This window comes from Ostrea edulis, chromosome 4, assembly GCF_947568905.1.
Source record: "Ostrea edulis chromosome 4, xbOstEdul1.1, whole genome shotgun sequence".
Lineage (NCBI taxonomy): Eukaryota > Metazoa > Mollusca > Bivalvia > Ostreida > Ostreidae > Ostrea > Ostrea edulis.
In genome coordinates this window covers 26,049,771-26,064,107 of record NC_079167.1, presented here as the reverse complement: position 1 = coordinate 26,064,107, position 14,337 = coordinate 26,049,771, and the positions used below count along the sequence as shown (strand labels likewise).

The window sequence follows — 14,337 nt, the reverse complement described above, 5'->3', positions numbered from 1 at the left end:
TGATCCATTTGGGCTAGGTTGGGTTCAACAATTTTCATGAATCAAATATTGATGAATAAGTCTTTTGAAAATCACAACAGCTGAACAATGGCAGGGCCAAGGTAAGTCAGGTTACGAATGTGGCCCATGAGCCTCTTGTGTTGATTTGCACTGACACTTTGCAACAGCCACCACAACACCCAACTTTTCTAAATCCATCTGAATCACACCACTCACTAATTCTGCATATTAGAACCCATGCCAAAACCATCATCCAAATACATGACAATCCGTTAACCTTTCGACCTTCAAAACTTAACTACTTCCCCCATAACCTTTGACAAAATATATCCTGCTGTTTTAAAGGTAACACATTGTAAACATAATACTCCCCTATCCATTTGAAGCCTAATCACTTTTAACAACTCATTAATTTTAAAGCTGTATGACCCGATGTTCATGTATTATTTTTGTACATAATTACTTTAAAGCAGATTAATTACTTTATAAAGTTATTAACTTTCCCTTAATTACATGCTTGAAAACATCTGCATGTAAAAGAAAACAGTGCGAATATTATTTAGAAAGTAAATATAGTGGCTACATATATAAATCATCCCATAATAGACGTCTAGAAATAGACCCACGCGCTTCAGGGGAATCCCAACATAATGTATTAACTCATACGCAACTGTCTAGCTTTAAGGCTGAAAGAGCGTAAAACAACGAATTACTAAGAGGTATTTGATATTTTTATTTCTATTAAACTTATGGTACGGCACTGTTATAACAAAATACACAGCTTTACAAAGATAAGACCACCGATGATCTGAAAGTTGAAACTGGTCACGTGACTGTCACTTGAAATGGCAGAGTGACGCGGTTATTTGTAAACATCGATTTAAAATCAAATTATTTGGGTTAAAACAGGTGAAATAATTTATGATATGTCCTACAGTCTCATAACTACATACGTGCGATGATTTAATAGCGTTTTTACGAGATGGAAAAAAATATTGTAATTCGGACCATATAGCTTTAATGTGGTGAAATGCAATTTTGAGATTTTGAATTGATACTAGGTATTCAATCCATCAATTGTCATAGGTCTTGTATTTTACGTACTTCCATTTTCCAAATCTTTGACAGGCAGTTGGTGTATCATTTCGTTCATGCAGATATTACAATGCTATCATAAAGCGTATCTTAATAAGAAATATCGGTATATATCAGTATATCGTCCCACCTCGAGGCCTATTACATTCTAAATTAAAAGTCGTTCCATAGCAATATTGTTACAGGGGGGGGGGGGGGGGGGGGGAGGGGTTAAGGTTTTGAAATATTTTTTGCTTATAGTAAAAAAGGGGACCTATCATTCAAATTGCCACTTCTTGTGTTTGTAATAACAATATATATCGTAGAATAAAATAAGTCCTTGGTACTAACTGGATTATCTGTCATGTTAAACAAAGATTGAAAGATCAGTTTGTTAAAAACTGGGTATCTAAATGTAACGAATCTTCTAAAGGCATAACTTACAGACTTTTTACAAATCTTACTTTTAAATGTCAAGAATGTATATTGTCAAATATTTCAATACATTAACAACGTATATTAACCAGGTTTAGAACCACAAATAATAAATTACCCATAGAAACAGGAAGGTGGCTAGATATAGATCGAAATCAAAGAAAATGTAATATTTGCAGTTCTGATATTGGAGATGAGATGCATTGTATTCTTATGTGTCCTGCTTTAAATGATATTAGGCGACATTATATACCAGAAATATTTCATACTAGACCTAATGTTAAAAAATTTCATAATCTATTTGCAACCAAAAATGAAAAATTACTTTTAAAATTGTACAAATACATACAATTAATTACCGAGAGAGTAAACCCTCCGGGTTAAATGTATATATAGTCTATTATTGTACTTATTTATTATCAAGATCGTGGTATATATTGATATGAAGTACTTGTGCATGCGTGAATATTGTATTTGAATGCTTGTTTAATATATTCTTTATGTTGTGTTGACAACGAATGAGAAAAATAAAACTTGTGAGACTTGGTATAGGCAGAATATAGAAAATAAATTCAGATGAAGATTTCACATTTATTCATAACCGAACTATGTTATTGTTGTTTTTCAAATTCCACTGAATAGCCGTAGAGCGACAGCGCTTTGGAATAAAAGTGAAATCTTCATCAAAATTTTATATGTATTAAAATAGGTTTGGTGTTTATGGTATAGAAATTTACTTGAAATACAAAAAAAATCACTCTTACACAAACTATATGCAAGGTGAAGATAACGAACAGTGATCAATCTCATAACTCCTACAATCAATTCAATTGATTCTGGAGGGTTCTACTAATTTTTAGTTCTAAATTCTGTTTAATTCTCTCTGTCTTTAATTATGTTTCTTCAGTTTGCATTTTATGCTACCGGAAAAAATAAATAAATTCAGAAGCATATAGTCACTGTCTGTCCGTCCGTCTGCGCTCATATCTCCTAAACCTTTCATCAGAAATTGATCATAATTGATTACAAAATGTCCTTGAGACAAGGTCAAGGTCACTCAAAATATGTACAAAATCCTTATTTCAACAGTGTTTGAACAGGTATTGATCATATTTCACACAAATAAGTAATAGGTAGATGAATTTCAAACAAAATTCACTCAACGTCATTTTGTATAGGTCAAGGTCACTCTAAACATACACCTTATATATGAAAAACCCTTCATTTCAGCAATATTTTAACAGTTATTGATCATTGTGTGATTCATTTTGTCATTGTGCATTGGTTACATGCAGTTCTGGGAGTATTTATAAGTTTACTATTATTCTTGTTTATCGACAAAGAAAAAAAGACAATTTGTAATCAGACTCTCCCAGTGTGGTTTTCTTGGCTGTGGTACTGATTTTCTTTCTTACTGTCCTGCTCTAGTGAAGATAACAGTGATTAATCTCATAAATGATATGAAGAATAAAAAAAAAATTAAGAGAATGGCAAACACATCCTATACATTTATGTCATAAAGTTGAGTACACTGTAGTTAGTTTCCCGTTAACGTCTATGTTCAGTAAATTATCCAAATATAAGCAGATGCAGAAGACTCTGTTATACCATGTGCATGATATGTATTTCCACCTATTGTATATTTTATGTTGTTGTCTCCTTTTCCCAACATCCAGCTTTGTTATTCCATCTTCTGAAAGTTAGCTCCCAACAGCTTCTTTGATTGATTGATGTTTTCCGCCACACTCAACATTTTTTCAGTTATCTGGTGGCGCCCAGTTTTATTGGTAGAAGAGAGAACCCAGATACAATGTACCTGGGATAGACCACCGACCTTCCGAAAGTAAACTGGGAAACTTTCTCACTTACCGGCGCGAGCGGGATTCGAACCCGCGCCGACCAGAGGTGAGAGGCCGTATGATTTTGAGCGCGATGCTCTAACCACTAGGCCACAGAGAGAGAGAGTGATAATTATTATTATTTTAGACTTGATTGACATTATTGCTCTTTTTCAACAAAGAATTGTTATTGTAAATTCATCGATATTGTTTAAAGGAGAACTAGTACATTTAGCAGAGAACAACACCATGAAATCAGAAATATTGGACTTTATAATTTTGCTTCATTGGGTCTGTGAAAATTAAAATTCAAGAAATCTAATTGACTTTTTAGATTTTTAGGTCACCTGAGTAACTTCAGGTGACCTATTGCAATTGTTTGTCGTCCGTCGTCGTGCGTTAAGAATTGAACATTTTCAACTTCTTGATAACTACCATTTCAATGGCCTACACTTTTGCATTTACTCCCCTTATACAGGAAGTAGGGGCACGCTTACCACTGCGGTCCTAAGATTCACATAAATAGTATTAAGAAATAGTGTATAACACACAAGACTGTTTCAATTTATGAATTTATTTACACAAGCAAGAGATGTATATATATATGTACCATAACTCACTCGCATACACTCCCTCTCACTTTCATTCAAATCAAAAGATAAATCCTATCTACTTATATGTTATGTGAACAGTTCAGTGTTCAAGGTTTTCACTCAAATAATCAAAGTGTTCATCCACATAGCTTTCATTTGGCCCTCAATTAACTCCTCCTTATTTCATGGACTGTCTTATTGCACTGATTCTCCACCAATGAGTTTCTCCAGGGCTGTAGTCCTGGACTTTATCAATGGGTGGTATTACACAGTCCCTCGTGGATTCTTCCTTGATCCTTTACCGGCATCACATGTCTCAAGTCATAATGCTACAATTTTGAACTAATAAAATAAAACAAGATAAGTGTATAAATAACAAGACTATCTGTCAGAAATATTCGAATAAAAAATAATTTAAAAGTGTCTGTCTATATAAATTAGTGTCGACTTGCATGGTATCATGTAAATAATAACAAAATCAATATGGCGGTCAACTTCCAGATACTCACTTCCGCCCAAAATATTTAAATAATTTTACAAAAGTTCCAAGTATCAAGCAACCACGTTCAAACGGAGGACCGCGATGTGCTGCGCACCCTCTGTAATTAGGGGGAAATAACTCCCACAGTATTGTGAAAAACTTAGGCCATTCTTTTCAAAGGATTAGGTGAAACAGCAATTAGAGTCCCCCTTTTTTTCGTGGTCAATAAAAGCAATTATACGGTACAAAAGTAATTTTTTTATACATAGACGCCACAGACGATGGTTTCTATATACATGTAGTTTTAATAGTTCCCTTTGTTTTTCGTCACGACAAATGTCGAAATATCAATTGATTTCTAAACCCCATAACAAGCAGTTTTCGTCCTAGTACTCCTTCATGAATAATGATAAAGAAACTGGGCGGGTCTTAACACAACGGACAACATTCACTTTAGGAATAAAATAGATCTCGTGCTTTCCTCAATTACAAATCACGTGACATATAATTGTGTTAGAATCTTGATTTTTTTATTAAATGGAAGCTATGCATGATTTTCACTGAATGGTGTGTGTGTGTGTGTGTGTCTGTGTGTGTGTGTGTGTTTTGTGTGTGTGTCACGGAAATAGCAATGAACTCTTGAATGAACTTAAGTGAAGAAATGTTCAATATAAAGCACAGAAAATTTCACTTTATTTGGATACCTACTTCTGCTCCTACCCGGGGTTGAACTCACGACCTGTGGAACCAAATCTCTTAGCAGCATGTAACCAGCGTCCTAGACCGCTCGGCCATCTAAGGAAATCTAAAAAAAAAACTTCCTTTCAATGACGATGGAATTCTCGTTACGCTGTCACACGCAACACGGTCATTGAGAATGGAAATGGGATACAGTTATTTAACGTACATTTAAGAGGATCATACATGATACACATTGCATTTTGAAATATTTTATACACAGCACGGAAATAGCAATGGACTCTTAACTCTTAAATGAACATAACTGCCCTAAGTGAAGAAATATTTAATATAAATCACAGAAAATTTCACTTTATTTGCATACCCACTTCCGCCCCTACCCGGAGTTAATATATATATATATATATATATATATATATATATATATATATATATAAAATATATATATATATATATATATATATATATATATATATATATATATATTATATTATATTAATAAATATATTATATTATATTAATAAATATATATACATACATACATATCCTCTCTGGGCCCTATGGACTCTTGAGGCCGGCCAACATCCCTCGCCATCTTCACCTGTCTGCTGCCACGACTTCAGCTCTCTGCCAAGTGGTCCATCCGAGATTGTTCCTTTCGCTTTCGACTGTCCTTCGCCAGGTATTCCTTGGTCTTCCAGTTCTCCTCTTCCCTTCTGGCGTCCATGTTAGTGCAATCTTTATATTTCTGTTGTTGTTCCTTCGCAGAACATGGCCAATCCATCTCCATCTACGGATTTTGATGCTGATTGACAATGGTATGGTATTTGTCCATCTATAGAGATCATCATTTGAGATCTTCTCTGGCCAGTAGGTGTTGAGTATTCTACGAAGGCATTTGCGCTGGAAGGTATCTAATCTTTCCTCGTCTTTTTTAGTTGTTCGCCATAACTCTGCACAGTACAGGAGGACAGATATTACATTTGTGTTGAAGAGGCGCAGTTTAGTATCAGTTTTGAATTTAGATGACTTCCAGATCTTGTTTAGTGCACTGAAGGCTGATCTTGCAAGCCCAAGTCTTCTGGTTATATCAAATTCGGTGCCACCAGTTTTGTCCATAGTAGCTCCAAGGTATAAGAAGGAATCGGTGTCTTCTACTTCCTTATTATCGATTTTCACTTTTTGATTGGTTTTGCAGTTCATTCTCATTGTCATTGTTTTCTTGGCATTGATGTTTAGGACGGTGTATTTGGCTACTGTGTGCAGTCTTTCAGTCTTTTCTTGCAAATCAGCTAATCGGCTGGATAATAAGGCGAGGTCATCCAGTCTGCTGGTGAATTTCCATCTGATGTCTCGATTTCTGTTGTTTGTATTTCTCATTATCCAGTCAACAATGATAATGAAGAGGAATCCTGACATGACACCGCCTTGTTTGACCCCAGATTTTACCTCGAACCAGTCTGATGTTTTGCCATCTTCTAGCACGCAGCATCTGCTTCCATCATACATGTTCTTTATGATATTGATGAATGTTTCTGGTATGCCATAGTGCTTTTATATATATTATATATTTCAATACATGTTAATTCGTTGTGATGAAAGGTGATGATATTGCTAATACATGTACCCAAACACGTTATCAAAAGCACATTCAGTCATAGATACCGCCGCTGAAAAAATATTGCAGAAATCAGTGTAATTCTTATTGTTATTCAAATACATGTAGTTATTTTCAACTAATACGGAAATTATATGTAAAACTGTTTTAACCGTCAACATACGTTTCATTCAAACCCTATATTATATTGTGATGTACTAAATATGTAACAAGTGCTCACAGGAAAAAAAATAATACCCGGTCATAAAATTTAATTGTTTGTAGAGGCCCTCTTAATCTACATCACTATGCATTTAATTTTTCTTACACATGTGCGATTGTAGAGAAGATTTTGCACCGCCTTTAAGACTCCAGGGGTGTAGGAGTCCTGAAATTTACAATTAATGTCCGTCTTGTCCCAAATACACTTCATACTAAAGGATGAAATGAAATGGCTATATGAAGTAGCCCCCAATATATCTATAAAACTAAATTTTCTTGTTTCATGTTAGAATTTACATGATTAACATTTGCACTATTCTGATTTAAATGTTACAATGCGCATAAATTCGCCACAAACGGTATAAAACTCTCGAGTTTAAGCTTGGGGTTTCCTCATTAGCTGAAATTCCCATTGGAATTTGGCGCCGCCCATATTTTTTACAGATCTGGAAATATATGGACGATATTAGGTACAGTTAAATTATTTAGGCTATGGTGCGGTGGCCTAAATGTTATAGCGTTCGCCCCGCATGCAGAAGGTCGAAGTTCGAATCTTGGCCACGACAGAAATAAGTCGTTATAACAGGTAGTGACAGTTCCATTGCCAAATGCTCGGCATCAGGTGTGAATGTCACGGGTCCTCGGAGATGACTTTAAAAACGGATGTCCCGTGTCGCAGTAGGTGAGGCACACTAAAGAACCCTCACTGCTCAAAGGCCGTAAGCGCCGAGCAAAGACCTACATTTTAAGCCCTTCAACGGTTTTGGTGACGTCTCCATATAAGTGAAAATTTTGCGAGAGAGACGTTAAGCAAGATATAATCATCAATTTTTTAAAAACATTTTGTATGGCGATAAACGTAGCCCCATATCGTCGATATCTAAATAAAATTAACAACATTTGTAATATAAGTTAGAAGTCTCTCCATTATGGAAACCTGTTTGAACTCGATGACCTACCCGGAGTAGCTCGCTCTCTACAAAAGACAATATCACGTGATCCGGATGGAGGACCTACCCGGAGTAACTCGCCTCTACAAAAGACAATATCACGTGATCCGGATGGAGTGTATTCGATACATACGGTATACATGTATTTGTAATTTATTTATTGATAAATTGTATTTAGTCATATACACGTGTAAATATCAGTATCAGAAATAAGTTGACCTTTCTGAATCTAATTTTCTAAACAAATAATTACATATTTTCTTTGTTCACTTTATATGCAGAATGGAATGCACTAGTATGGTTTTGCTTTCTTTATTAAATTTTACACATTCAAGGTAGATCTTTTGGTTTATTATTCTACCTGTAATATAATAAACCAAAACAGAAAAACCTACGTGTATAATTGTATTTTTACACCACGTATTTTTTCAATAAATTGATTGATTGATTGTATATGATTAAGAATATTTCACTCATATGGAGACGTCCTTTTTTAAATAAAGAAAGAGATAATCAAGATATTTTCCTAAATAATAATACGAACCCAGGTATTTGTAATATATTTTGCTTCAAGACAAATTCGATGAAGCGCGTGAGAAAATGAGAGAAGGTGGTCATATCCTGTTAATGTTACATATATTACATTATGTGATTATTTTCATCTGTATTAGGGACTATCGAGGGCATTTAAGTTTTGAGAACACATTGTTTATTGCTGTTGCTGAATATTAGAATGTAGCTTACATGTAGATATGCAAAATAGGATTTCATAGCCTCTTGCACTAGTGATACTTCAAAAAACAACAACAAATACCCAGGTGACCGATAAGGCCTATGGGCCTCTTGTTTATAAGTCACATAGATAATATACCGTATGTAGATATGGTAACTATCTTATTTGCATGAATTTGCCATTAGAATAAAAGTACAATGTAAATCTATAAATAGAACCTTTAAAAAAAAAGTGTCAGGTCATCATGATTGTTTTTTTAGAAGTAAAAAAAAAGATAACTATACTTGTAACTGTCAAGCAGGGTTTGTTTTCTGTGACCCACAGAAAGGATAACTGCTGTGCCGTAAAATGAAAGTACATCACAATGGAGTGCAAGAAAAGTATATTTCAGTTAATCTGAACACTTAAGATAACCTGGGCAACATCACTACAAAACTTCATTACCCATCAGTCAATACCAGGGTTGTTCCTTTCGCTATTACTATACTTAGATGATAATTCTTAAAGTGGTAAAGTTCATATTATAGTTAGTGAAATCTGAAAAATAAATCACTGCGGAAATCCTGGAACTCATTAGTGTTTTATACAAAGATTTGAAGACATTTTGAAGATGAAGAACAACAGTTAATTTATAATTGGTTTTTATTTTCAGGTGTGTCTTTACATTTAAAATTTTCTTTGTTGTAGAAAATGGTTTATATTGTGATTTTGAGTCGTCATCCTGGGAATCGGATCCAAGCTGCGGACTGTATCAGTCGTCCACGGATAGCCACTCATGGACTCGGAGGTCGGGATCCACACCTAGTTCATCAACTGGTCCAAGATCTGCTGCAGAGGGACGCTATTACCTTTATATTGAAACCTCTGATTCTTCCGACAACTATGCCAATGCTGTTTTAACCTCAAGGAACATAGATACAGGTTATTTATATACTATCTATCGACTAGTTATCATACATTTACAGTCTACGAAATATCCTACTTTCCGTTAGTACATGTTTCACACCTCGAACAAAGGAATTTTGTGTGTACCAAATAACTTGGTACACCCCAAGTTCAAGCTTCATGGTTGGGTAACCGTGCCATTGTATTTATCATTATTAAACACAGGCAATTGCATCGCTTGGGGGTCGAATTTACTATATAAAGAGTAAAGGTATAGAACTCTAAATATAGGGTACCGAAGTTAGCCGATGTACAAACAATAAATTAATTGATATAAAATTCTACTTTGTATTTCAATGTATTCATACATAATCAATCTACATTACTACCAAAGTTCATCCCGAAATTCCGTATACTTCCCAAGATATGCAGAAATGAACTCGGAAAAATGCATATTATTTTTTGGTTGACTTTTAGCTGGGCCCTGACACTATACGACTACACAGTGTTTGAGAATTGCAACAAGCTATTACATAGAATTTGCAGCATAAGATATCATTTCTAAAATTAATTTCTTACCCCAATTCATAAAATGAAGTCCGTAATAGCGTTGAAAGCTTGTCGTACCCATTTTACACTTTTATTGCACACCAAGTAAGCACAATGAGGACTCCAATACGCGTGTTCTATCCAAGGATCGTCCCCGTTCTCCCATTCCACCATCGACACCGAACAGTGAAAACAACACACACAATCTTCCGTTCCTCTGTAAAAGAATCCCGCTTCAGCAATGGCTGGTAATAATTTCATTAAGACATCGGGTGCTGTTTTAAAAGACTCTAGACGATCGAATAATCGGGCAAAACCCGGTATGATGGTATGGCGCAGTGATCCGCATTTACTCATGTTTGCAAGTGAAGTTTTCCCGCAGATGTAATTCCTTTTCAATACCCGTAAGGGAGGGTGTTGTAATGGTGAACCCGCTGTCGCTTGTCATACACCACGCGGTATTTCTTTACTATGGGGATGGTGCGAACATCGTGATGTCATTTTCTTTGAATAAAGTGGGGATAATGCACGTTGACTTCTTCTTTCTCCCCTTTCAACATTTTTTCTAAGGTGGTGAGGGAAAAGATCCTGGAATCTCGATAATTGAGTGTCAGTCCTTTGACTTTATACATTGACTCCCCCCTGGGTCTCGTACGCGTAATTTTTAGGGCCTCCCGACATGTATTTGACGATGCGGTCACCACCCAATTCATCGGTTCAACCTCCTAAACTGTTGATGATGGTGGGGTGGAACCGACTCTCATCGTGTTGGTAAATGATGCTGTCGGTATAGAAGTAGAGGACGCGATCCCCCAAAGGCTCTAGAATCTCGTAGAGATGTGAATGAGCGTGTGTGGTGATAAAACACGCTAACACCACATTGCCAAAAGGACAGTCTTCTAAAAATTCCTTTTCCTCATAATTGATCAGCATCATGTCGTTTTCGGGGTGATTTCGATTTTCCAGCAGCTCGACTCCTTTGATTTCTAGAGTGGCATCTTGTAATTTTTTCTGTAATTCTTCTTCGGTTAAATACTGTGTTTTTGGAAGTTGTAATTGTTGTGCAAATTTCCCCAGAGACAATTTAAAAAGAGTTTGGCAATGGTTCTACGGACGGGGTTTTTCTCAATGTCTAATAGGTTCATGAAGATGCCTTCCCGGCGCTGGATCTCACTGATGTATTCTTGTTTCTGTTCGGGTGTTTGACATTCATCGGGAAATCCGGAAGCTTTTTGTTTGATCTTCAGGAAAGTGTCGATGTAAGATCGAAACAAATCCTGGCTGGTCTTTTCAAAATGCCAGACTTCGTGGATGCGCTCGAGCTGATAGTCGAGATCTAGAGCTTTGTGTACTTCTACGGTCACCCACGTTCCGGTCAGACTGCGTTCTGAATCGGTGTGACTGCATCGATCGTCGGGCCCTAAGTTGCGATGTTCGACGCAGGTTCGGCATAGGGGGAAGAGTAATTTTCCTCCTGTCTTGTAGGGTAGCACGGGATGATACAGACCTCGGGGTGGGAGGACACGGCAACGAATGAGCCCAAAGTACTCTCGCACATCGCCGAAATCGCTGGTGATGACTTGAGGATGGTCGATGGGAAACGGTTTGTTACTCTAAGGCGGCGGCTCGTTTCAAGGTCTGCTCGTACAGGGTTTGATACGTCTGCTGGACTCGATGGGGGTGGGTTTCCGTCAACAGATTCGGATAACGGGTGTTGCACCCGTGCCAGTAGCAGCTGTAAAATTCGTACACGGTGCGGGATTCCTCCTCGTAGCTGTCCACCGTATAGGGTCCTATTGTGATTTCGTCCCCATTCTTAGCATGACGTATGTTGCGGTCTAGGGAGGTGAGCCAGCGACAGGCCTTGGCCGAGTAGCGGTGCGACGGTTGGTAACCCATATTGGGGATGATGGCTATGGTGTCCTGTGACATAAATCCTCGTCCATAAGCCAAATTAGCCGTACTGGCAAAAGTTATTGATTCCTGAAACGGATCGACGTAGACGAGCCCGTAGAGAGTCGACTTAAATTGCGCAAAACAACGGCGTAAAATATCCACATCCGAGATACAGTAAGCCAAGAATTCCTTCTGGAAATCGAACACTTTTCCGGCCTGTTGATTGTACCGGGTATAGAAGGCTACATGATTAGCTATCGACATGTCGTCAGGATTGTAGTAGTGGGCATCTGGATAAGGACCCACGTAATTCTGGTTCTGTTCCGTATTGAAAAAGTGGGGGAAATAACCCTTTTTTTCAGTTCTGTTAAACCAAACGCAGAGGGCATCTTGGCAAGGGCAAAGGGGAGGAAATTGTACGAATCGATGAATCTCAAGCCGAACACTTCCATGCACAAGATTTTACTGCCGTTGAGAATGACTGCGGGTTTGATACAGGCCGTGTGTACCAGATAATTCAAGATGAACTGCCCATTGTATCCCTTGAAATTGTGCGCAATGGCGGTAGTTTCATCGTGTTTGAAAGTCACATTACCCTTCTCGTCCGTCTCGGATTGTAATAACCAGTCCATAAACTGCTTTAAGGTGTCTGGGCCTTGAAATACAAAGCGGCGTTGCGATCCAAACGCATGACAGTGTTCACAGCGCGTGTCGATGTCTAAACTGTCGCAATGTTAATAATAATAATACCATATTTGTATAGCACCCTTTTCATACACTATGTACGCTCAAAGGTGCTTTACAATGCATATATACCTTACAACAGAATGTTATATACATAGAAAATAAATAAAACATTAAAAGCTGTACCTATCCTCATTGTACATATAAAACATGAAAACACAAGATACCATAAATATGCTAGATAAGAATAAACATCAGTTTCAGGGCGTATTAAAATAATAATAATAATGAAATACACACACGCACAAACATCATATAGTGTCTCGGGTATAATACATTAAAACATACAGTAACTATTCAAACGCTGTTGAATATTTCTTGCATGAGGACAAAAAATAGATGTTATACGATAATTCGAACAGCAATTAATGACAAGAAAAACAATTGATGGATAATTTGTACATTGTAAGTCTCCCAATCATAGTTTGGAGACTTGTTTTTGCTTGCTTCTTCTTTCTAAAATTCTTCAAATCTATTCTCCGTAGCCTGTTGATGAATGTATTAGATATTTAAGGATATGGTAGGCCAATGTATCTAGTTGTGCAGAAATGTTTTTGTTTTCATATTAAAGGGGTTAGGGTACAGGGGGGGATCAAATGGGAGTGGGGTCTAATATATACTGTATGGGGAAAATTGATTCTAAAATTCTACATGTATAAAACAATTTGACAAATCTCATATATAAAATCCTGGGGTCTTCAGAAATGAGGCGAGAATGACAGGGCCTACAGAGTAGTATTGGGGTCAAAGGACCCCAGTGACTTAGACCTCTGACCATGAACATAGAAACTGGTATAACTTTAAATCCAGTACTAATAACAACACGGAATCTTCAGAAATAAGAGTATGATAGGACCTACAAACTAGTACAGTGTATCAAGTTCAAGTGATTTCAATATTCCTGACCTCTGACCTTGGAACATAAACTTGATATTACTTCAGAAGCAAGTCTCATTGAAGACATGAGATCTTCGGAAAGGATGATGGGATCTACAAATTAGTATGAAGGTCAAGTGACTCCAGTGACCTTGACCTGACTTTGAACATAAAACTGCTACCAGAATTGATAGAGACAAGGGATTTTCAGAAATGATGAGAGGATACAACCTAGTATTAAGTTCAAATGACCCCTGTGACCTTGATCATAAAAAAAACTAGTATTACTTTAGAACGGGGACGATAGATCCATGAAATCTTCAGAAATGATAAAAAAAAATCTACAAACTAGTATCTCCAGTTACCTTGATCATTAGAACAGGGACTGATAGAAATATGGAATCTTCAGAAAGGATGTCATAGACTACATAGCATACAGCTCAAGTGACTCCAGGGACCTTGACCTCTTCAGAACCAGGCCTGATAGGGACCTGGGATCTTCAGAAATGATAAGACCTACAAAGCAGTATCAAGGTCAAGTGACCTAAATTTTGTTGAACTTATTCCATTTTGAGGAAACATATTAAATGAAGGACAAACCCTGTCCTTCATTTAATATATTTCCTCAAAATGGACTAAGTTCAACAACCTGTAATTTTCTTTAAAAATGAAGAAAATCAAAATTCATGCGACAAACACATCTTCAATACCCAAACAAACACTCTGTAAAATAAGAAGGTCCTCACTTGGAAACTGTTAAAGGAA

At 36.7% G+C, this 14,337-nt stretch overlaps 1 protein-coding gene across 2 annotated transcripts; it reads right to left on the bottom strand.

Annotated features, from left to right (window-relative positions):
* Nucleotides 1–3,908: 3,908 nt before the first annotated feature.
* Nucleotides 3,909–9,409, bottom strand: LOC125671844 (uncharacterized). 2 transcript variants are annotated; one of them, XM_056162377.1, is made up of 4 exons: nt 9,287–9,409; nt 5,659–6,790; nt 5,130–5,226; nt 3,909–4,282 (listed from the first exon to the last, which is right to left on the bottom strand). In XM_056162377.1, the coding sequence occupies exon 2, from the start codon at nt 6,627–6,629 to the stop codon at nt 5,718–5,720; it is 912 nt and encodes a 303-aa protein (XP_056018352.1). In that variant the 5' UTR covers nt 6,630–6,790; nt 9,287–9,409; the 3' UTR covers nt 3,909–4,282; nt 5,130–5,226; nt 5,659–5,717. The 2 variants fall into 2 exon arrangements, with proteins under 2 accessions (XP_056018352.1, XP_056018353.1); XM_056162378.1 differs by lacking the exon at nt 9,287–9,409 and having other exon boundaries at nt 3,909–4,269; nt 5,659–8,168.
* Nucleotides 9,410–14,337: the final 4,928 nt, after the last annotated feature.